General features: G+C 59.0%; 1 protein-coding gene across 5 annotated transcripts; it reads left to right on the top strand.

Moving 5' to 3' along the window:
- Positions 1-656: 656 nt before the first annotated feature.
- PROM2 (prominin 2) lies at positions 657-14,724 on the top strand. 5 transcript variants are annotated; one of them, XM_034659562.1, is made up of 24 exons: positions 657-1,378; positions 2,034-2,083; positions 2,502-2,704; positions 2,800-2,920; positions 3,201-3,264; positions 3,553-3,642; positions 3,871-4,070; positions 4,319-4,393; positions 5,178-5,241; positions 5,471-5,630; positions 5,916-6,068; positions 7,031-7,154; positions 7,276-7,367; positions 7,483-7,567; positions 8,281-8,427; positions 8,935-9,063; positions 9,817-9,909; positions 10,046-10,099; positions 10,419-10,499; positions 10,721-10,789; positions 11,480-11,569; positions 11,799-11,905; positions 12,257-12,331; positions 12,541-14,724. In XM_034659562.1, exons 1-23 carry the CDS (start codon positions 1,111-1,113, stop codon positions 12,318-12,320), a joined length of 2,583 nt encoding a protein of 860 aa, XP_034515453.1. In that variant the 5' UTR covers positions 657-1,110; the 3' UTR covers positions 12,321-12,331; positions 12,541-14,724. The 5 variants fall into 5 exon arrangements, with proteins under 5 accessions (XP_034515453.1, XP_034515452.1, XP_034515455.1 ...); XM_034659561.1 differs by having other exon boundaries at positions 659-1,378; positions 12,524-14,701; XM_034659563.1 differs by having other exon boundaries at positions 1,111-1,378; positions 8,935-9,006; positions 12,524-14,723.
- Positions 14,725-20,165: the final 5,441 nt, after the last annotated feature.

Below are 20,165 nucleotides of genomic sequence, written 5' to 3' on the forward strand. Positions count from 1 at the left end.
CTTACAAACTCCTCCTACTTCTGTGAGCACATGTTTATTGCACAGAATTAGCAAGTACAGATAAGCAGGAAAAGAATTTAAAACGACCATGATTCTACCGGAGTCAGTATTTTATTCCTTCAGTCCATGTGCTGGAAGCAGCTGTTTGCACTTCTTAAAGCATTGTATCTTTCAGGTCAAAAGAGCCATTTCCACATCATTTTCTTTACTGACTGCCCTGTGTGTCCCGTGAGATGCTCATTTCACCATTTCCTTGGTGGTGGTGGCCATCAGGATAGTTTCCGTATCACAAATAATGCTGCCAGAAACATCCCCCAACCGTTTAGCAATATTTCCTCACAACCTGCTCAGCTACAGGCACCCTCTGGGTGTCGGGCAGACAGCCACTGACAAAACAGAGACCTGTGTAGGCACATCTCTGGCCCTATTCTTGATTAGTTCCTTCAGCTGATGACTGGATGGGGCATTGCTGGGCCAAAGGGCACACCTTTGCCGGGATTCACCCTCCCAAAGGAGTGTGCCTGTCCCAGTGGCTCCTCTGAGAGACACTCTGGGCAAAGCCTGGTGGCCTCTCTGCTCCAGATTGGATCCGAGGCAGGCGCGGGCATAACCCAAGGGACAGAGCCCGGCCCAGAAGCTGGGGGAGGAGCCTGATCCTGGTTTTGTGCCTTCTGCCAGCCCTTGGCCAGGGCTTCCCTGGGTGGCTGTTTTCCCAGTCCCAGACTGGGCTGTTGGGTCTGGGTATGGAATATAGTATTTGAAATGGGGCCACCAAACGGTGCAGAGCTCCCGAGGTGACTCCCCTACCTAGCTCGGAGGCGGCCCTCCCGGGAGGGTCTGAGGAGGGGGGAGTGGCGCGGGCTCCCACCCCAGGCAGCCGAGGGCGGGTCCGGGCCAGGCCCTGCCCCTCTACCCCAGGCCTCCGCCCCTGCCCTTCCAGCGCTGCGGGCGGGCGCACAGGTAGCTCCAGGAGCCCAAACCTGTCGGGCCGGTTTTGAGAGCCACGGGGACGCCGGCTGGTGAAGGATGCACGGCCTGCCCTGCGCTCTGTCCGCATCCCCGGCCGCCTGAGCCCCGTCCTGCCTGCCCCGCAGCCCCCCGGCCCACCCCATGACGCGCGCGCCCGGCCTCCTGGCGCCCCTGCTGGGGCTGGGGCTGGGGCTGGGGCTGGGGCTGGGGCTGGGGCTGGGCCTGAGCCCGCCGGGGGCGGGGGCCGCGGACTGCGGGTCCCTCGGCCGCGCAGAACGCCTGGTGTTCGCGCCAGCGGCCAGGGTCCATTGGCTGGCCCCTCGCGTCCGCCCAACCGGGGCCCTGAACCCCCTGTACGGCACCGTGCGCCGCTTCCTCTCCGTGGTGCAGCTCAACCCCTTCCCCGCCGGTGAGTGCGCCCCTCCCTCGGGTGGGCCTCGGAGCTAGTGGGTCCCCACTCCACGGGGGAGCTCCCCTACCCTGTCAGCTGGCACCCGGAGGGCAGGGTCCCCGGCCTTCCCCACCCCGGGCTTCCTTCCTAGAAGCCCCTGGGGCCGAGGGGCATAACCTGGAGACCTTCCTGCGTGACCTTGGGCAAGCCCTTTTTCCTTTCTGAGCCCCAGTTTAATCCCTTCAGGTGGAAGAACTTACATTAGAAGTTCTCAAAGACCTGGCTGAGTTTTTCCTTGGGTCTAGTCGTGCTAGGGGATGGGAGGACCAGGAGGGGCCACAGCCCTGTCCCTGCCAGCCTGTCCCCTGCCTCTCGAGGGAAAGGGCTGCTAGGCACGGCCCCTTCTCTGCTTTTAACCAGGCTGGCGGCTTCTCCACCGCAGGGCCTAGCTGTAGGGTCCAGGAGGAGGGGTCGGCCAGGCCTCCTCTCAGCCACTTCCTCCTGTGGCAGCACTGAGGCCTAGGGATGATGGCCCAGGGCTTCTCCTAGGGTGTCATGCTGGTGGGATCCCTTCCAGAGATCTCCCCTTCCCCTGGCAGTGGGGGTGGACACAGGGGCGCGGCAGGTGCTGCCCTCAACCCCCGCCCTTCCCCTGGCTTGACTCTGTCCACAGAGCTGGTAAAGACCTTGCTGAATGAGCCATCCTCCGTGAAGGTGGATGAGGTGAGCCCTCAGGGGCAGTGCGGGGGATGGGGGAAGGGAGTTCAGGGTGAGAATGAGGGGCAGAAGTAGAAAGCCTCTTCAGCGCAGCCCATTTTGCTGGGTGTCCCCAGGGTGGGGTCCCGAGCATCCCTTCCCCCCTTCCATTAGCGCCGCACTTGGCAGACCTAATTTCAAACTACAGATCTGCCATTAACTGGCCCTGGGGTTTTGCAGGGAGCAAACTCGGACTCCAGTTTCCTCGTTTACAAGCTGGTAAATAACAAGGACACCGTGCACCTTGCATGGGTTCAAGGAGATGTGTGCAAAGTGCCCGCTGTGTGTGCTTTCCCTCCCCTTCTGGTTTCCCTGTGGCGTCGCAGGCAGGAGCGGCCAAGGTGTGAGGGTCAGGACAGCCCCTCATGCCTGCTGCCTTGCCCAGGTGGTGCGGTACGAGGCGGGCTACGTGGTGTGTGCTGTGATCGCCGGCCTCTACCTGCTGGTGGTGCCCATTGCCGGGCTGTGTTTCTGTTGTTGCCGCTGCCGCCGGCGCTGTGGGGGCCGAGTGAAGACGGAGCACAAGGCCCTGGCCTGTGAGCGGGGCACCCTCATGGCCTTCCTGCTGATGACCACCCTCGTGCTACTGTGAGAGGCGCTCAGGCCAGGCGGGAGGCGTGGGCTGAGGCCTGAGGTGCCCGTGGGCATCCAGCAAGCCCCTGCCTCCTCCCCCATCCCTGCAGGACTGGTGTGGTCTGTGCCTTTGTCACCAACCAGCACATGCACGAGCAGGTGGGCCCCAGTGTTGAGGCCATGCCTGAGATTCTGCTCAGCCTCCGGGGCCTGGTCTCCGATGTCCCTCAGGTAAGTACCGAATAACCCCTCATTCCCAGGACCCTGCGTGAGCGCCAGCCCCAGGCAGGACAGAATAGCCCAGGTCCTGCCAATTAGAAAGGGTCCCCCTTTCAGCACGTACCTGACTGCCCCCTGCTGGAGAGTTGCTGTAATACATAAACGCACCCAGGGTATCTTCAGGATGACCCCTCGGCTGTGTGTGGCATCCTGGGAGAGAGCTGGGGAAGGGACAAGAGGGGGCTGTCAGGTGACAGGGGGAGAGCAGCCTCTTGAACCTGTGTTCACCTAGGAGCTGCAGGCCGTGGCACAGCAGTTCTCCCTTCCCCAGAAGCGAGTCTTGGAGGACCTGGACGGTGAGGGTTACAGCTGGCTGAGAGACTGGTGGGCCCCTGGATCCCCCTGGTCCGGCCTGCCTTGGGGGACCCTCTCATCCCCTTATCCTGGGCTCCACCTGGGCATGCCCTCGAAGAGGCAGGGATGGGGCCCAGCTGGGGAGCATGGTAGTCACTGTGCTATAGGACCGAGAAGCCAGCACCTACCCTGCAGAGCCCAGTGCAGGGCCTGGGGAGGCTGCGTGGGTGGGTGAAGAAGGCACCCAGGCTCCTGGGGGCCAGCCCGGCAGACCGCCCTGTGCTCTCCAGGTGTCGGCATGAGCATTGGGCATACCATCCACTCCCAGCTCAGGAGCACCGTGTATGAGGTGCTGGCCTCCGTGAGCAGCCTAGGCCAGGGTGAGCGGGGTCAGCGGCCTGGGTGGGCGGCACTTGGGGGCACCCCCCCCCCCAGTGACTTCCTCACGGCTTTATCCTAGGATTCCTAACCTGGCTTAGCGTGCCCTAGGGCAGTCTCCATTATGACTACAGAGGTTAACAACTCACATCCCTTGGGGTGGGGGAGGGGGAGGTGTTCTAGCTCCCACAAGGCCTCTGAGGTTGCTGGGTCCAGAAGGGGTCTCTCAGCCCTGCAGGTCTCTGTGGATCACCTCCAAGCCCTGAACAGCACGTTGCTGGAACTGCGGAAGGGACAGCAGGACCTGGAGCCGGCCGTCCGTGAGCGCCGTGAGCGCCTCCTCGCCCTGCTGCAGGAGCCCGGCTGCCAGGGCTGCACCGAGGCCCGGAGCCGGGCCAGTGCCCTGGAGCTGGGAGCTGACTTCCGGCAGGTGAGGGCCTCCTGAAGGGAAGGGGGCAGCTCCTCCCCTCTGCACATAGCCTGACTGCGGGGCAAGAGCTTTCCTGGGCCGCGTGCTGTGCTGTGAGCTTCCTGTGTCTCAGCTCCCTGAGTTTTCCTTGCCACCTAGGAGGTGGTCCGCATTTTGCACGTGGGGACAGTGAGGGCTCCTCCCATCCTCCCTCAGGGTTCCCCCGAGGCCTCTCCATGGACTTTGTGATACCACCGCCCCCATTTCAGGTATCCCCTGTGGACGATGTCCTGCATCGGCTGAGGGGCGTCCCAGAGGCCAACTTCTCTGGCATGGTCCAGGAGGTGAGTGCCTGCCCGGTGTACGTGACTTCCCCGCCACCTGGTAGCTCACCAGTGAGGGGGCCTCATTTTCCCCCTTTGGGGGTGGGAACCCAGTTGAACCTAAGACTCAGGTCAAAGCAGGGCCTCACCACATGGCTCCCTGGGCTAGAGGCTCATGATGCCGGTCCTCGAGTGCATGCGGTCTGGTGGGGGAGGCAGGCCTGGAACTCAGAAAGAGGAGCTGGGCCCCATGAGGCGGTGGGGGCTGGGGTGGCCAGGGAGCGAGGACAGGAGCCAAGCCCTGGAAGTGCAGCCCTCGGTGCAGATGGGCTGTGGAGGAGGGTGCAGCATGAGTCAGCACCTGTGACCCAGGGCCTGGAAAATGCCAGAGTTGGGGAAATGGTGAGTCACCTGTGCTGGGTGGCTGGAGCCGAAGGTCCCAGAAGGATGGCGATGGGAGCTGAGGCTGGAGGAGTAGGTTGGAGCTGGACTTCAGGGAATGAGGGTTGGCATCACGCACAGGATGGATGAAAGAGAAGAGCGTGGCAAGAACAGTCGGCAAGAGGGATGGGGAGAGAAAGGAGGGGTCTCCCAGGAGCAGTGTTTTGGGGAGCTGAGCCAGCCTGGGCTGAGGGAGCAGAGAAGAGGCCATCCACCACGAGAACAAAGGGAGGCCTGTTTCCTGATTTCCTGAGCTGGGAGCACTGAGCGGCATGCCCTCCCCCGGGCCTGCTGCTGTCCGGGTTCCCTCCAGCTGGGACCGTGGATGCAAAGCAGGAGGCATACTTGCCTTTTGTTCTGGCAGGAGAACAACACCTTCAATGCCCTTCCGCTCCTGGCAGGCTTGCAGATGGCCAACGTGGTCAAAGGTGAGGCCCTGTCCGGCTGGGTTGGCTGCCGAGCATGCCACTCCCACCAGAGAGGCTCGGGGAGAGGGCTGTGGGGGCAGGGGTGGAGGGTGAAGGCTGTCCTCCATCGGGGCCTGGTCAGAGAGTGGGCCCTCTCTGGGGGTCCCAGACTTTCTCCCGGCCCATCCATCTCCTCCCTGGGCCCCCGGGTGCCTTCCCCCTCCCATAAGTCCCTGCTGCTTTGGGGCAGAGCTGAAGAAGGTGGTGGCCCAGAGGCCTGAAGGGCTGACGACACTGGCCGAAGAGTTCCCAGGCTGGGAGGCCGCCTCTCGCTGGAGCCGGGCGTTGGAGGAGGTGGAAGAGAGGAGCCGCCCCTACCTGAAGGAGGTGCAGAGATACGAGAAATACAGGTGCGAGGGAGTCCGTGGGCTTGAGGGGGGGATAGGTAGCCCAGCCTCTCAGCCGCGCTCGGCCCAATTTGGAGCCCTCATCAACCCCCGGCTATCTGGAGCGTCTACCTCCGTTTCAGCCAAGACCCCTTACGCCTTGGACCTCTGTCTCCGCCTTGGCGATGTGTCCTTGGGACCTGAGCCTGGGGACTCCGTAGGAGGTGGGCCCCCACCTAGCCACTAGGTGCTATGCCAGCCCATCCCGGTGCCTCCCTTCTCAGTGACACCACACCCTGTCTGTGGCAGGTGGATTTTGGGCTGCGTGTTGTGCTCCGCGGTCCTGCTTGTGGTCGTCTGTAACCTGTTGGGCCTCAACCTGGGCATCTGGGGGCTGTCTGCCAGGGAGGACCCCAGCCACTCGGAAGCCAAGGGAGAGGCTGGAGCCTGCTTCCTCCTAATGTAAGATGGGCTGGGGGCAGGGGAAGGGTCTCTCCCACCGGGCTGGCTGGATTCCTCTCATGCCCGTAGACAGCTCCTAGTGTGCCTACAGGAGCAAGTCCTGGGAATTGAGGCTGAGCCAGAAGTAGGCTGAGCTCTACGTCTGGCCCCGGCACCGACTCACTGGGTGACTGTGGGCCAATTACTAACCCATCTGGGCCTCCACATCCTCATCTGTGTAAAAGTGTTGGACTAGAGCAGGAATGGCAATAAGAAGCACTTCCCCCTTCCATACCAGTGGTAATTATAGTAACCGATGGGCACTCTTTTCCACGGAGCCAGACGTAGCCTCAGAATCCTTCTTAATCCAGCATCTAGATAGCACCCAATGGGAGGCGGCCCCAGAGGTCAAATCTGTTTGCCATCTCTGGACTAGATGGTTTCCAAGGCTGCCACGTTCAGTTGTGCAGTCTGGTCACTGCATAATGGTGCCTGAACAAAGGGGCGAGTGGAGGCTGAAATCTAGCCCGTGTTCTATTCTCCAAGCCTCAAACCCTGGCACGGGGCTGTGCCTAGCCCACAGAGAAGCGCTACAGGTCAGCAGCACTGGTCCCATTCAGCCCCTCTGAGTTTCGGCCCCTACTGCACCAAGTGCCTCTGTTGAGGGCTGAGCTCTGGAGCCAGTCTCCTCCACGAGCCCTAGGCTCAGAGGCGGGCCATCCTGTGTCTTCGAGCAAAGCAGCTACTCTTTCCTCTAGGCTGCCAGGGCCAGCCAGGGCATCAGTGATAGGTGGGAATGGGGGGCCGGGGAGGGGGCCAGCCAGTAGTTGTGACTTCTCCCTCCTGGCCCTAGGAGGCTGAGTCCTCAAAGGGCTCTGCCCTGGGGCTGACTTGCTGATCATGCCAGTTGCCCCCCATGTGGTGGGACAGAGGGAGCCAGCCTCCTCTCTCCCACCTCAGCCCCATCCCTCTGCCTTCCCCAGAGGTGCGGGCTTCAGCTTCCTCTTAGCTGCGCCCCTCGTCCTCCTTGTCTTTGCCACCTTCCTGGTGGGCGGCAACGTGCAGACGCTGGTGTGCCAGAGCTGGGAGAGCAAGGAGCTCTACAAGGTGATCCTGCCTGCCCTGCTCTGGGTCCCAGAGAGAGGTGGAGGGCACCGGGCTCTAGGGGACCTGGGGTGGCCTTGCCCTCAGCCTGCTCAGGGCCCTTTTCCCTTTGCCCCGTTTCCAGTTTGCAGACACCCCAGGGAACTTGCCCCCGTCCATGAACTTGTCTCAGCTTCTTGGCCTGAAGAAGAACATCAGCATCCTCCTGGCCTATCAGTGAGTGGGAAAGCCTTGGCAGGGGATGGGGTGTGGGGAGGAGCTGAGGGAGGGGATGTCAGCCCCCACCTGCTGTCCTTTCCTCCCACCTTTGATGTCCATTCTTCCTCCCCAGGCAGTGCAGGGAAGGGGCTGCGCTCTGGAGTGTCCTGCAGCTCAATGACTCCTACGACCTGGAGAAGCACCTGAATATCAGCCAGGTGAGGGAACCTTCTGGAAGGCTATGGGGATCCCTCCTGCAGAACCCCTCCCCCACCAGCCTTACCGCTGTGGTGGGAACATCTTATTGAACCCGAGAAGTCTGCAAGAGTGATGGAGGTACCTTGGGGGCAGAGGCCCCAGGTGCAAGCTCAGGGCCTGGCCTGGGGCGAGAGGCCAGGATGGTTTCTAGGGTGTGTGGGAGGATGGGTGAGTGCCTGGGGGCACAGCTCTGAGCACTGTGCTCCAGGAAGAACTGAACACAGCTGCGGTTGTAGCAGGAAGGGCTGGGACAGTGAGTGACAGGGCTAGGGTGTACATGTCCTGAGGTCAGGCATTGGTTGGGATGCTGTAGTCGGTAGTAGGGTGGTTGGGGATGGGGTGTGACAGTGAAAACGATGGTGATGATATTGGGAGTACCTGGGGGAGGGCCAGGGAAGCTATTTTATAGTGGGTGGCCAGGGAAGGTCTGCGTGGCTGTCCACTAGCCAGATAGCACTGTTGGAGAGCTAGGTCTTGGTGGGGGTGGTTTGGAGTGGTGAGAAGCAGAGGCCTCCTGAGAAACTGTCTGGGGCTGGAAGTATCCAAGGTGGGGGCCCTGGATAGCCAGAAGGAGGGCCCTGAGGGCCTGGTGACTCCTCACCAAGGATAGCAGCTCTGGGATCCTGGCTCGGCAGCTGGGCATGCCCTCACCCTGTCCCCCGCCCTCCCTCAGTACACTGCCAAGCTGCAGCAGGAGTTGCAGAACCTCAAAGTAGACATGAAGAATCTGGACCTGCTGAGCCCAGCCGCCCACCGGGACCTGGAAGCCCTGCAGAGCAGTGGGATCGAGAAAGTCCACTATTCCAGCTTCCTTGTTCAGGTCCGCAGGGAGCATCTCAGGCCAGACCATGGCAGACAGAGGGGCTTCCAGAGGAGCTGGGCCGAGGGGTGGTGTCTTGTGTCATCACAGCCCTCCATTTTCCCTCCATTTTTCTACATGTCCCTGGGGGGGGGGGTCTCTTCCTGTTGGGGGTGTCCACACACCATGTGCCCCTGTCTGGGCTGGGCAGGAACGAACGTGCTCCCCTCAACAGCACGTGTCGCTGTTCATGGTCCTGAACCCACTGCTGTGGCGAATGCTGGTGGGAGGCGGCCTCTTCATTGGGTCACACCAGAGGGCGCCTCATTGTTTTTTGTTTTTTTTGGGTTTTTTTTTTCCATCCTAATAGAAAATTCCTGATATATTTCACAGTTTCAGGTCAAACCCACTGTGACCCATATGCCACAATAGACTTAGCTGGTGTGGGGTACTTCTGAATAGACTGGGAATTTGAGGGCTGGGGGAGCCAGAGTACATTCCCTCTTGGCCTTTCCTGTCTGTCTCCAGATCCAGAAGCCCGTGGTGAACACCAACATGGAGAAGCTGGCCCAGGAGCTGGAAGAACTGGCCCGGACCCAAGTGAGAAGGGGCCAGAGACACCACTGGGCAGGCAGGAGTCAGAGAGAGGCCCGGGAGGTGGGAGAGGGTAGGGTGCTTGGACTGGGGAGGGGCATGAAGGCAAAGGCCGGGGATTGCAGGGTTTCCACCAGTGAGCACTGAGCCCTGAGTGGGCTTAAGAGTTTTGCAATATCAGTTCTGACTCAAGTGCTACCTCCAGTGGGCTGTGTGGCCATGGGCAGGTCACTGAGCGTCTTTAGGCCTCGGTTTCTTGATCTGTAAAGTGGCTTATCCTCTACCTCAGATCAGATGAAGTAACTGGTCTCATGTCACACAGTGGGGCAAGCGTTGCTAAGTGCACACTGCTCGTGGAGTCGGCTGGGGCAGGTGTGAGGACAGTGCTGTGGACTACATGTCATGGTAATTATCCTCGAGAAGCTTAAACTCTACTGGAAAAAAAAAAAGCATTTTGTATTTATAAATATTTAGAGCTTAAAAAGTGCTCCTGGAGACATTGACTCCATACCAAGTGCGTGTGATGGGTGGAGTGAGGAGTCGTCCTGCTTTAGGAGAGGCCACTGCAGCTCAGACCACCTCGGTGTGGCTGGCTTAGAGGCCCCTAGGAAGCTGGCGGTGGACCTAGAACTTGGGCTTTGTGCCCCCAAACCTGGATCAGGCCCAGGAGCTTAAGGAGGCCTTGGTTTTCTGCCTCTGAGCCCAGCACTCTCCACGTCTTCTCAGTATGTCGGACTGAACAGTTGGGTAAAGAAAATGTTGGCAAAGGCTGGCCTGTCCTGGCAGAATGCCATTCTCATCTCTGTCTCCCCTCAGGGCAGTTCTGTGCTGGGGCAGCAGCTGCAGGAGGAGGCCCAAGGGCTCAGAAACCTCTATCAGGAGAGGGTCCTCCCCCAGCAGAGCCTTGTGGTAAGTTTAGAGGCTCAGGGAGCCTGGAACCTGGGGAAGAGGAGAGGCAGGGAGGGGTGAAAGAAGAGGGAGGGGCAGAGAACCTTCTTTCTCTATGCATCCCTTCCCTTAACCAGCTTTGCTGTCTCCTCCACAGGCTGAGCTCAACTTCACTGTCAGGGCCCTGGCATCCTCAGCCCCGAATCTCCAGGTGGCTGCTGGGGATGGAGAGGGTGGGGTGGAGCAGGTGGGCAACAGAGGGGAAAAGGAAGGAAGGGCGCTGCTGGCTTGGGAGTTCATCTACTGTGCCGAGTTCCCCTGGAGATTGAGGCTGGGGGGTGGGAAGAAATGGGGGTGGATCCACAGACCCTTAAAGACCACCATCTTTGGCCTCTGTGTCTTAGGGCCTAACACCCCCGACCCAAGGTGAGTATGTGTGTGACACATTGAATTAATGAATGGGTGAGTGAACGCATGGCTGCTCCCTGACTGAGCAAGGGTCTGAATCAAGCCTCTCTCCTTTCGCCTAGGTGGAGACCTCTGGTGTCTTGGACAAGGTCACTTACCTAAAAGGAGAGCTGCCAACCTGGGCCACCAGCATCTTGAGGAATGTGAGTGGGCCATGGGGTGGGGCAGGGGGGCTGCCTCATGGTCAGAGATGGATTGAGGTGCTAAGGCACATGGAGCTTCTTCCCAGGCTTCTCCTCCTCCCTGTCCCCTCACCGTGGCTTCCAGGAAAGCCAGCTCGGCCTGTCCTGCTGGTGCCGGCCATGGGGGCGGGGCAGGGGGGGCTGGGACATCTACCAGCCGTGGGCTCCTCTCTCTCCTGCAGGAAAGTGAGTGTTTCCTGACCCGGGAGGTGGGTTACTTCTCCCAGTATGTGGCCTGGGTAAGAGAGGAGGTGAGTGGGGGTCCAGGCCCTCCTGGCCCCAGGCAGGCTCCCACTGGTACCAGCTCTTCACACTGTTGCACCCCTCCTCTGTCCCCTGGAGCCCCTGGGGGGCCCTGGGCCTTCAGCATTGAACCCAAACTCTGCCCCTGGCATCTGCACCCCTGCTTCCTGGCGGGGCTCTGCTCACTTGGCCTCTGCCACAGCCCGTCTCTGAGGCCTGAGTGAGCTGGGCCGGCCGTGGCTGTCTAGAGCCCTGCCCCCGTGCCCTTCCTCATGCCGGACCCTTTGCCCAGCTCTCCAGGCACACCGCCTCCTGCAGGCCTGTGCAAACTGTTGGGCACCCACACTGGGCGGGTGCAGTCTTGCTGAACCCTGAGTGTGAGTGTGTGTGCGTGCACAGCACAAGTGGGGCCCCTCCAGGGAGAATGTGAACTTAAAGAACCGTCCTGGGCACACAGTAGGCGCCGAATACAGGCTGGCGAATGGGATGGAAAAGGCAGGAGCAGAGCGATGAGCCCATGTCAGTGTGTCCTCATCGCTACGTTCCTGCATCTACGTGCCTGTGTGCAACTGTGCCATGGCTCCCAGTGGTGTCCCTGGACTGGTCTCTGTCCCTGTCCCCCTCTTTCTCTGAGTATGGGGTCTACACCCGCACGTCTGAGTGTCTCTACACGCACCCGCCTCATGTTGACACCGTAGGTGACTCAGCGCATTGCCACCTGCCAGCCTCTCTCCGCAGCCCTGGACAATGGCCGTGTGGTCCTGTGTGACATGATGGTTGACCCCTGGGTGAGTGCCTCCGGCTCCTCAGGGCTCATGGACATGGAGGCCCCCAGGAAGGGGCCCCGAGTGGGGCCTGAGGTGAAGCAAGAGCGCTGCCTCCGGGCCTGCCCGTCAGACCTTCCCCTTAGCCCTGAGCGCGCCTCCCCGGGCCGCTCACTGAGTCAGTGGGAGGCCTGCGGGTGGGACGAAGTCGCTGCCTAGCCACAGTGAGCTGACCTCACATCCTCTGTTCTAGAACGCCTTCTGGTTCTGCCTGGCATGGTGCACCTTCTTCCTGATCCCCAGCATCATCTTTGCTGTCAAGACCTCCAAATACTTTCATCCCATTTGGAAACGCCTCAGGTGAGGAGGCTGCCAGGACTGAGGGGGGCAGCAGGGTTCCAGGAAGGAGTCCTAGTCGCTGGGTACTGACCCCCTGCCACACCCCCTCCTGAGATCTCCCCAGCAGACGAGGCTCATGCCGAGCTCTGAAGAGTCACACGCTCTGAGCAACTCCGGGGCGAGAAAGTTCTTTCCTTTGTCTGCCCCATAGCCTTCTTGTTGCAACACATCCGCCCATGCACAGCTTTTGGGAACTCTTCCTACCCCTGGAGAGCTTCTGCAGGAGAAAATCAGTGCTCTGGGCTTGTCCCTGTGCTGGGGCTGAGGGTCTCTGTCCGGGGGTTCGCTCACTTCCCTTTTCTGACGTCACAGTTCCACCAGCTCGGAGGAGACTCAGCTTTTCCACATCCCCCGGGTCACCTCCCTGAAGCTGTAGGACCCCAGTGGGTGAGTTTCCCCACCCCCTTGGTTCCTTGGTGCCGGGAATGGGGAGTAGGAAGGGAAAGGAAGGGTTTGGGATCTGGAGTCTCTAGGGCCCAGGAGGGCAGGAAGGTTCTGGGGCTTGGTGGGTTCTGAGTGTCGGATCTGGCCCACCCAGCCTGAGCCCTGCCTTCGCCACCTTCCCCCTCCCCTGTTCAGTTCTTGATCCATAACAGGGGCATTTGCTGGCTGCAAGGTGATGCCAGGGGCTGCCCGCCCTCCTCCTGCTTGGACTTGAACTGGACCAGAGGACTTCCGTTGCTCTTGCTCAGAGCACAGACTGTCATCAGGCCTGGATTGTCCTTCAGCTCCAGTTACCTGACCCCATTTTACCTATTTCTTCCCTACCCCCTTGCTGCTCATGAACCCCTTTTATCATTCTCAAAAGCACATTTAACTTTTGTTGAGCTACAGGAGCCGATAGGTTCTCCTGGGTGTCGATCCCTTCTCCTCCTTGCTGCAATGTATTAGCATCAGGGGAAGCCTGTTCTCCACCTATTGGAACCCCTTCCTCAGCCCCATGGGTGAGACAGAGGCCCTGCTCAACCCCATTCTGTCACTATCTGCCCCATCCCTTGCCCACGCCTCCCCCGACTCCTCTCCGAGCTCCTGCCCCTTTTCATCATCTGACCTGCCCACCTGTCCTAGCTTCACTCTGCCCCAGCCCTTACATCCTCCCCCTAGGGATACCCTTTTCCCTGTTTTGTCCTCTTTCTACCTTAACCCACTACCTTGCTGGCACCCAGGGACCCCTCCTGCCCAACTAAGCTAATCAGGTAAAGCCACCAAGCAGGCCAGGGGCCACTGGGGCTCTGCCTCATGGCCCTCGAGCCCTCCACTGCCCAGGCACCTGGACCTCCACAGGCTCTGGCCTGGATTTCTGGCCACCCTGTGGAGTGAGGGAGGCCTGTCTGAGGGCTGAGCCCCTTGCCTGCACTCTGGGTTGGAAATAGTGCTTTGTCCTGTAGCTCCTCTCTGAGCACTGGCTCCTAGGAAGGGACCTGGGACATGGGCCAGGGTGGGGGGGTGTCACCCCTGGCTCCCCAGAAGGTAACCTCTTTGGCAACCCCCACCCAGCTTTCCCAGGAGAGATCTGGTGGCCACAACTGGATTTTGTACTGTGGCCCCTACTGCACCTATCCTATGCATGAGGCCTAGTCCATCCTGTGCCCTCTGCATGCTGGATGCTGAGTTCCAGAAACAGGGAAAAGGAGGAGGAAAGAGAAGAGATGGACAAAACCTCAGATCCAAAGTGTTCTCACTTCCTAAGCCTTGGCCTTGGATCTCTGACACCAGCTCAGGCTAGGGCCCTATATGTAGTTGGTTTTTTGGAGGGGAGAGTCCAAGACTTCCTCTGAGGGTAGACATCCAGGATTACCCCAGCAATCCGCAGATGGGGAGTGGGACCCACTCTAGGACCAGGCAGACCTGGCTGCACTTCCTGGCTTTAATGCTTGGTAGCTAGGACACCTTGAACATGTTCTGTGTGTTCCCTAGACCTCAGTGTCTCCATTTCTAAATTGGAGAGAATAGTCATGACCACCTCCTGAGGCTAGAAAAATGTGACATTGCACGGAAAGCCCTTGGCAGGACCCTGGCACAAAACAAATGCTCAGATGCTGCTTTTTTTTTTTTTTTTCCTGCCATAACTACTCTGGGCCAGGGGCCGGGCTGGGTCTTGGCAGGTACAAGGGAGGAGGGAGACGGGTCCCTGTTCAAAGGTGCGAAGCCCTTTAAGGTTACGGTCTGCTGAGTTTCAGGGGGTGTTTATGTTGAATTGCATTTTACAAACCAGCAAACGATTTGCTACTAGAAATTAGGGTGGTGTGCACACAACGTGCTGTCACTGTTGCGAGCACACTCCAACCAGGCATCCTTGAATGTAGCGCAACTGCCTTTTTTTTTTTTTTTTTTGGCTTTTCCCAAAGCTTTCTGGGCTTGTTTCTCATCTGTTGCCCTATGCAGGGGAACTGTGGCGCCCTGCATGTTAAGAATGAAATTGATGGGATAAAAATAGAGAAAACAGTTAAATAATTTCCAGTTCTCCACCTTATTCTTTCTCTATGTGAGCATACTGCACATGGTTATTTTAAAATTTAATAACTTCCTAATATGGAACCTCTTTGAGTCTATTTCTAGTGTCTGTTGTTTATCTTGGTTTTTGTTGGTTTTGCCTCGTTTCCTCACGTACTTGGTGACTTTTGATTGAATGCCACCCATTGCATCTGAAAACCTGTAGAAATAATCTGAGGCCTAGGATGAAGTTATCTACCCTCTTGAGGATTATGTTTCCATCTGGTGGATGGCTTGGGATCTAGCAAACCAGGATTGTTTTAATCTAGTTTCAGGACTGAGATGATTTGCAGTCCTTTGGAGTGCTGGTCTATTTCCACTTCATTTGTATTCTGGGGGTGAATCCCTCTGGGGTCCCAACCCAAAGCATGAAAGATTGGCCAGGCACCCCCTCCTTTTGGTGGGCCTTGTTTTTACCTCTAATGGCTCTCTGCTTAGCACTTTTGTGGTGTCTTCTGGGATCAGCAGACCTCCCAGGGAGAAAGCAGCCCCAAATGTCAGGCACATGTCTCTGGGTTTCCCTCTTTTCCCAGATCTTGGCCCTGTGATTCTTTACTCCCTTGTTTACTCTCTGATACCTTCAATCAAACTTAAAAGTATATATTTTGAGTAGCTTTTAAGTTGTCCTTTGGGAATTTAGGCCAAATTACCTAGCTTACCATGATCAGAAGTAGTAGTTCTACAAAAATAACTGATCCAGCCCCCCCCCCCAACCCCGTGACTTGGGAAAGGCTGACACTCATTGAATCTAGGATCCAGAGACCTTCACCCAGCCAATTGAACACTGGCTGTTCACAAAGGAGCTTGGTTTGGAGACTATCACTGTAGGCCCTGGTAACTGGGGATGGGGGTGGCACTCAGCAGGTGACAGAGAGACAAAAATAGCCACAGAGAAAAATATATTACACATTTTCCCAGTTTTAAAATGCTGCAATCCTAAAATGCGAATCCTACTTTGTGTGCGAAACAAAGACCCTTTGTGGTCACATTCTCATCTGTTTTCACCACATTCCTCTGAATGCGGTGGGGATTTTCATGCTTGTTCAACTGTTGAGCAAACGAAACTCCGGGAAGCCACGGGGCAGATTCAAGGTCTCACAAGTTGAAGCCCAGCCAGGCTTTGGATTCGGGTCCCCCGGTCCTGGTGGCCCTGGGGGTGTCCTTCTGGGCACACTTGCCAGTTCCCATTCCCCAGGGCTGTGTGGGAGGGAGGCCCTGTCTCCAAGGAGATTTGATCCAAGTGTCCTTGCTGTCCCTGTGGCAGCAGGGATGACAGATCGAAGGCCCTGGGACATGCCAGATGCTACAGCCTGGCCATCCCAGAGCAAAGGGCCCATGGGCCATGAGTGCCAGATTCTGCCAAGGAAATGCCACATGGGCTGGGCCGCCTGAGGTCCCCGGTGGCTGGCCAGGGCAGTTCCAGCTGGCTCCAGTGTGCAGAGGAAGGGCCCAGTGGGAAGGGCCTCCCCCAGGCCCCCTGAGGGGACAAACACAGTCAATGTGGAGTTCTGAGAATGAACCAGGAAGTGTGCTAACCACTTCATGTGAATTAGCTCAGCTGCGAGCACTGCTGTTCACCTATTTATGGCTGAGAAAACCAAGGCCCAGAGACTGGAAACGAGCTGAGTAGAGGGGGTGAAACGTACCCAGAGGCATCAACCGATAATGGTGGTGTTTCCAGGGGTATCTGAATTCTCTGGGGTCAGCCTGTGTTCCGGTTCCGGGGGCGGGGGTCGTGGACAGTGTCCCACTTTTCTACCCTCCTAGAGTTAGGACCTCTCTACTTTTCTCTCCTAGTGCCCTGTCTCCCTAGGCCCAAACATCAGGGATTGAACTGGGAGGTGTGGCCAGCCGGGTCCACATACCATGTACTGCTCATTGAAGCCTCTTCCCCATGGTGCCCCATCCCTCCTCGCCCTTCCTGGATGGGCCACTCCTGGAGCCGTGAGCATTCCCCCATCTTACAAATGCTGCCTGAACCCCGCAGCACCCTGGGGGAGGAAGGTGGGGTGTGTGCTGAGAGCTGACCCCACCGTAGCCCTGACCTCTGCCCACGAGGGATGCAGAATTGAGGCGGCCTGAACCCTCGTCACACTGAGGATACCCAACAGTCAGGTGTTGAGGTTAGAGGAGGGAGACTTTGAGGTGAGCAGAGTCCAGGGGGAGGGCTGGGACGCCCACCCTTGCAGCCAGAAGGAAGGCGGCTTCCGAGAGAGCTTCACGGTGTCCCCTGCAGTTTGAGAAATTGGCTGGACTGATGTCTGACCTCCACCTGCACTCTCCAGAGAGCCGGAGACAGGCCGGCTGCTTGTGGCAGAGCCAAGGAAGGGGCCGCCGGTCCAGGCGAGGGATCGACCGGCGAGGGATCAATCGTGTCAGGGGGCCAGGTGGGCTCTGAGGCCGGCTTCCAGGAGGCTGCCTGAAGAGTGCACAGACCACGGCGACAGAAGCTGGAGCCGACAGGGAGTCCAGGCTCCTTGGCGCCCTGAGGCCCACGTGCAGTAGCCCAGTGTGGGGGTGGGGGCAGGCCCCGAGGACCCACGGGGGTGCCTGCGGGAGGGAGAGGCGTAGCTTTAACCCTCCCATGCCAGAGCGCCCTGCAGGGCCGCGCCAGTCCCATGGGTCGCAGACCCCACCCGAGCAGAGTCACCATGTGGCGGTGCAGGGATGAACCGTCGCATCCCCACACCAAGCAGCTGCCCGGGCCTGCCAGGTGTCTGTCCTGCCGCCCCACGGCAGGCAGAAGTGATTTCAAGGATCAGTAGGAGACACAAAGTGACGGGGACTTTCCAGTTCCACAGCTGTGCTGGCGCAGTGTCACGGTGACGTCCCCAAGTGCTGTGGCCAGTGGAGGAGGGCTGTTTGGGGGCCGCCTGCATTTCCTAAGCTCCTGTGAGGAGGGGGCTCCACATGTCCATCTCCGCTCAGAGGGGCCTCCCTCACAGACAGGCTCGAGGTGGCGGAGGGCCCAAACCCGGAAGCTGTGTTGAGGACCCTCTCTCTCTCTCCCCCTGTACCATCCCTGGTTGGCCAGGGGCAGGCAGGGCTAGAGCCTCCCCAAACGACCGGGAAAAGATACAGACTGGGGGCTCCATGGAGCCAGGTTTGGAGTACCTGAGAAGGAGGAATTTGAACTTGGGCCTGGAGTGGAGAGGGTAGTGCACAACAGTTGAGAAGGTCCAGAAGACCCTGGACTTGTGGGTGGAGGTGATGTGGGCCCCTCACCAAGAGGGGACGGAGAGGATAGCCCAGCCGGCTGAAAGCGCTCGCCACTGCCTCCTCTCAAATGTTGTAACACAAGGAAAAAGCCTTCCTCCACGCTTGAAAGGATCCCTTCCTTTCCCCCTTCCAAACTCCCCCATCCTCGGGCTCCCCCTCCTGCCCGCCAGTGTGAGCCAAACCACAGCTGAAACCCGACAGGCTGCGGTGTGTGAGGCCACAAGGTGAGGCTCTCTTGCAGCCTTTCCTGACCTTTTTTGGGTCTGATACGCCTCCGAAGAATCTTTAGAAACTCCCAGACTCCCTCTTGGGGCAAGTTTGCTGATGCCCACAAGCCCACACCGCTGTCAGGGCCTCTCAGCCCCACTGGGGCCCCTGTGAAGAGCCCTGCTCCTGGACTCCTCCCCTTCCATTCCCTCCTGCCCTTTCTCATTCCCGTGTCCCCCAGGGGCCCAGTGAGGGGACCCAGCTGGAAGTGCCTGGGGCTCTGGAAAAGCTCTGAGTGTGTGGGGGCTAGAGGGGGGAAGGAGGGGGCCTGTAGTGGGGCAAGGATCATGGCAGGGCACACATACCCCAAGTGAATGTTGTATGAGGGGCACCTCATTGATGGCAGCTACAGTGGCAGGTCCCCAAGGCCCACGGGCATGGGGCCTGGCAGGGTGGGGCAGCTGTCCCGTTTCGTCACGGCTCAAAGCTCCTTCCCCTCAGGAAGCTCAGCGGGCACCCCAAGTAGCATGTGGATGATTCTGCAGAGGGCAGTGCTGGTCTGGGGGGTCATTTCTTTGGGGTTCAGCCTCCTCACCCCATGCCCCGAGTCAGGCCAGGCCTGTCCTAGATGGTGTGGTGGGGGTTTCCTGGCTGATGTATGGAATGTAGGAAGCAGGGTGGGATCTTATCCACATGGTCACTTTGGGATGAAAGGACCAGGATGTGTTACTGGCTTTGTCACTTTCTGGCCTATGACCCTGGGCAAATCCTTTAACTTTTTTCGGTCTCACTTTCATCATTTGCAAAGTGAGATCGTGACACTTTCCTCCCAAGGCCACTGTGAAGACAGAATGCTCAGTGAGTCCCTGCTTGTGGGAGCTTGTTCAGAGCAAAGGTGGCCCGTGTGCAAGGACTTGGCCCCAGAGAGCTTGGCCTCTGACCAGCGGCTTCTCACCCTCTTTCTGGGGCTCCCAGCGTGAGGTCCAGCCTGTCTAGCAGGATAGGACACCTGGGCTGTCTCCTGGCCTGGAAACAGTCCTCTTTGCCTCAGTGGGTCAACAATTCCTGACTATTTTCTTCCCTGAGGATCTGAAAGTTGGAGCTAATTGGCTGGCTCAAAAAAAAAAAAAAAAAAAAAGAAGGGAGTGCAAATTCTCTCGTGCGTGCTGCAAAGGAGGGGGGTGTCTCAGGCTCCGTTTCCATGGAAACCACTGGCACAGGCTGGCTCCTTGGGGTGCAGAAAAGGGAAACTTGGCAGAGGTTTTGGGCACCAGGCTCCTGGGTGATTTCCCGGGGCTGAGCAAATGGCTAGGAGTCTGCCCTCCCAAGGGGCAGGAAGGATCCCCCTCCCAAACTCAAGGGCCCTCACCCCTTTCCTCCAGCACCACCATCCCCCTGGAGATCTGACAAGGTCCCTCAGCCTCCCTAATGTGGTCCCAACCTCAGACGCAGGTGGGGACAGATGACAGGCCCTGGAGGGACAGGCTGCCTTGGGATATAAGGAGCGTGGAGGGCTGCTCATTGCAAGACCCCATGTGGGACAAAAGGGTGGCAGTTGAGGGTGGGGGGACAGATGAAGGAGGAAGGACCTCTGTGTGTGATCCAAGTCATGTGGCCATGGTGGCTTCACCCTTTCCCATGGGGAGCTCCCATCAGTGAGGCCATTTCCCACCCAGAGACCCAGAATAATGTCCCCAGAAAGGATGCCCAGCACCAAGGGTGACCAGAGGATGTTGCAGGGCAGCTAGAGGGACACCAAGAAGACCCCAGGCCTAGGTGGAGCCAGATCCTTCTTCACAGCCCATCTAGACTAAGCCAGCCAGAGGTGGTCTGTGGGGGCAGCAGAGAAGGGGCTGGCCTGTTCTGGAACTGCCTCAGGGAGGCTCTCCAGGCTCCCCCCCCACACCCCTCCAAATACCCCCTTGGTGCTGGAGCTCTCCTCCCCCCAGTGGAAGCTCTGCACCCACCACTGCACCCTCCTGTGACCAAGGTAGAGGAGCTAAGAGTGTGTGTGTTAGGGAAAGAGACAGACAGCGGGGGAGGCAGAGGGAGCCATCCGCTCTGCAACAGGAGCAGGGGCAGAGCCAAGAGCCAGGCAGAGGGGCTGCACCGGGCTCGGAGGGAAGGATTAGGAGCCATTTGCACCCAGAGTGGGACAGAGAGCCTGGGAAGGGGGCCTGAGAATCTGTCAGAGAGGGGTGGGGAGAGAGAGGAGAGGAGAGGGAGGGAGAGAGAGGGAGAGAGGGAAAGGGAGGGAGGGAGGGAGAGGGCTTGAGAGAGGAAGAGGCAGAGCAGAAGGGGT

The sequence above is a fragment of the Ailuropoda melanoleuca genome, chromosome 4 (genome assembly GCF_002007445.2).
Source record: "Ailuropoda melanoleuca isolate Jingjing chromosome 4, ASM200744v2, whole genome shotgun sequence".
Lineage (NCBI taxonomy): Eukaryota > Metazoa > Chordata > Mammalia > Carnivora > Ursidae > Ailuropoda > Ailuropoda melanoleuca.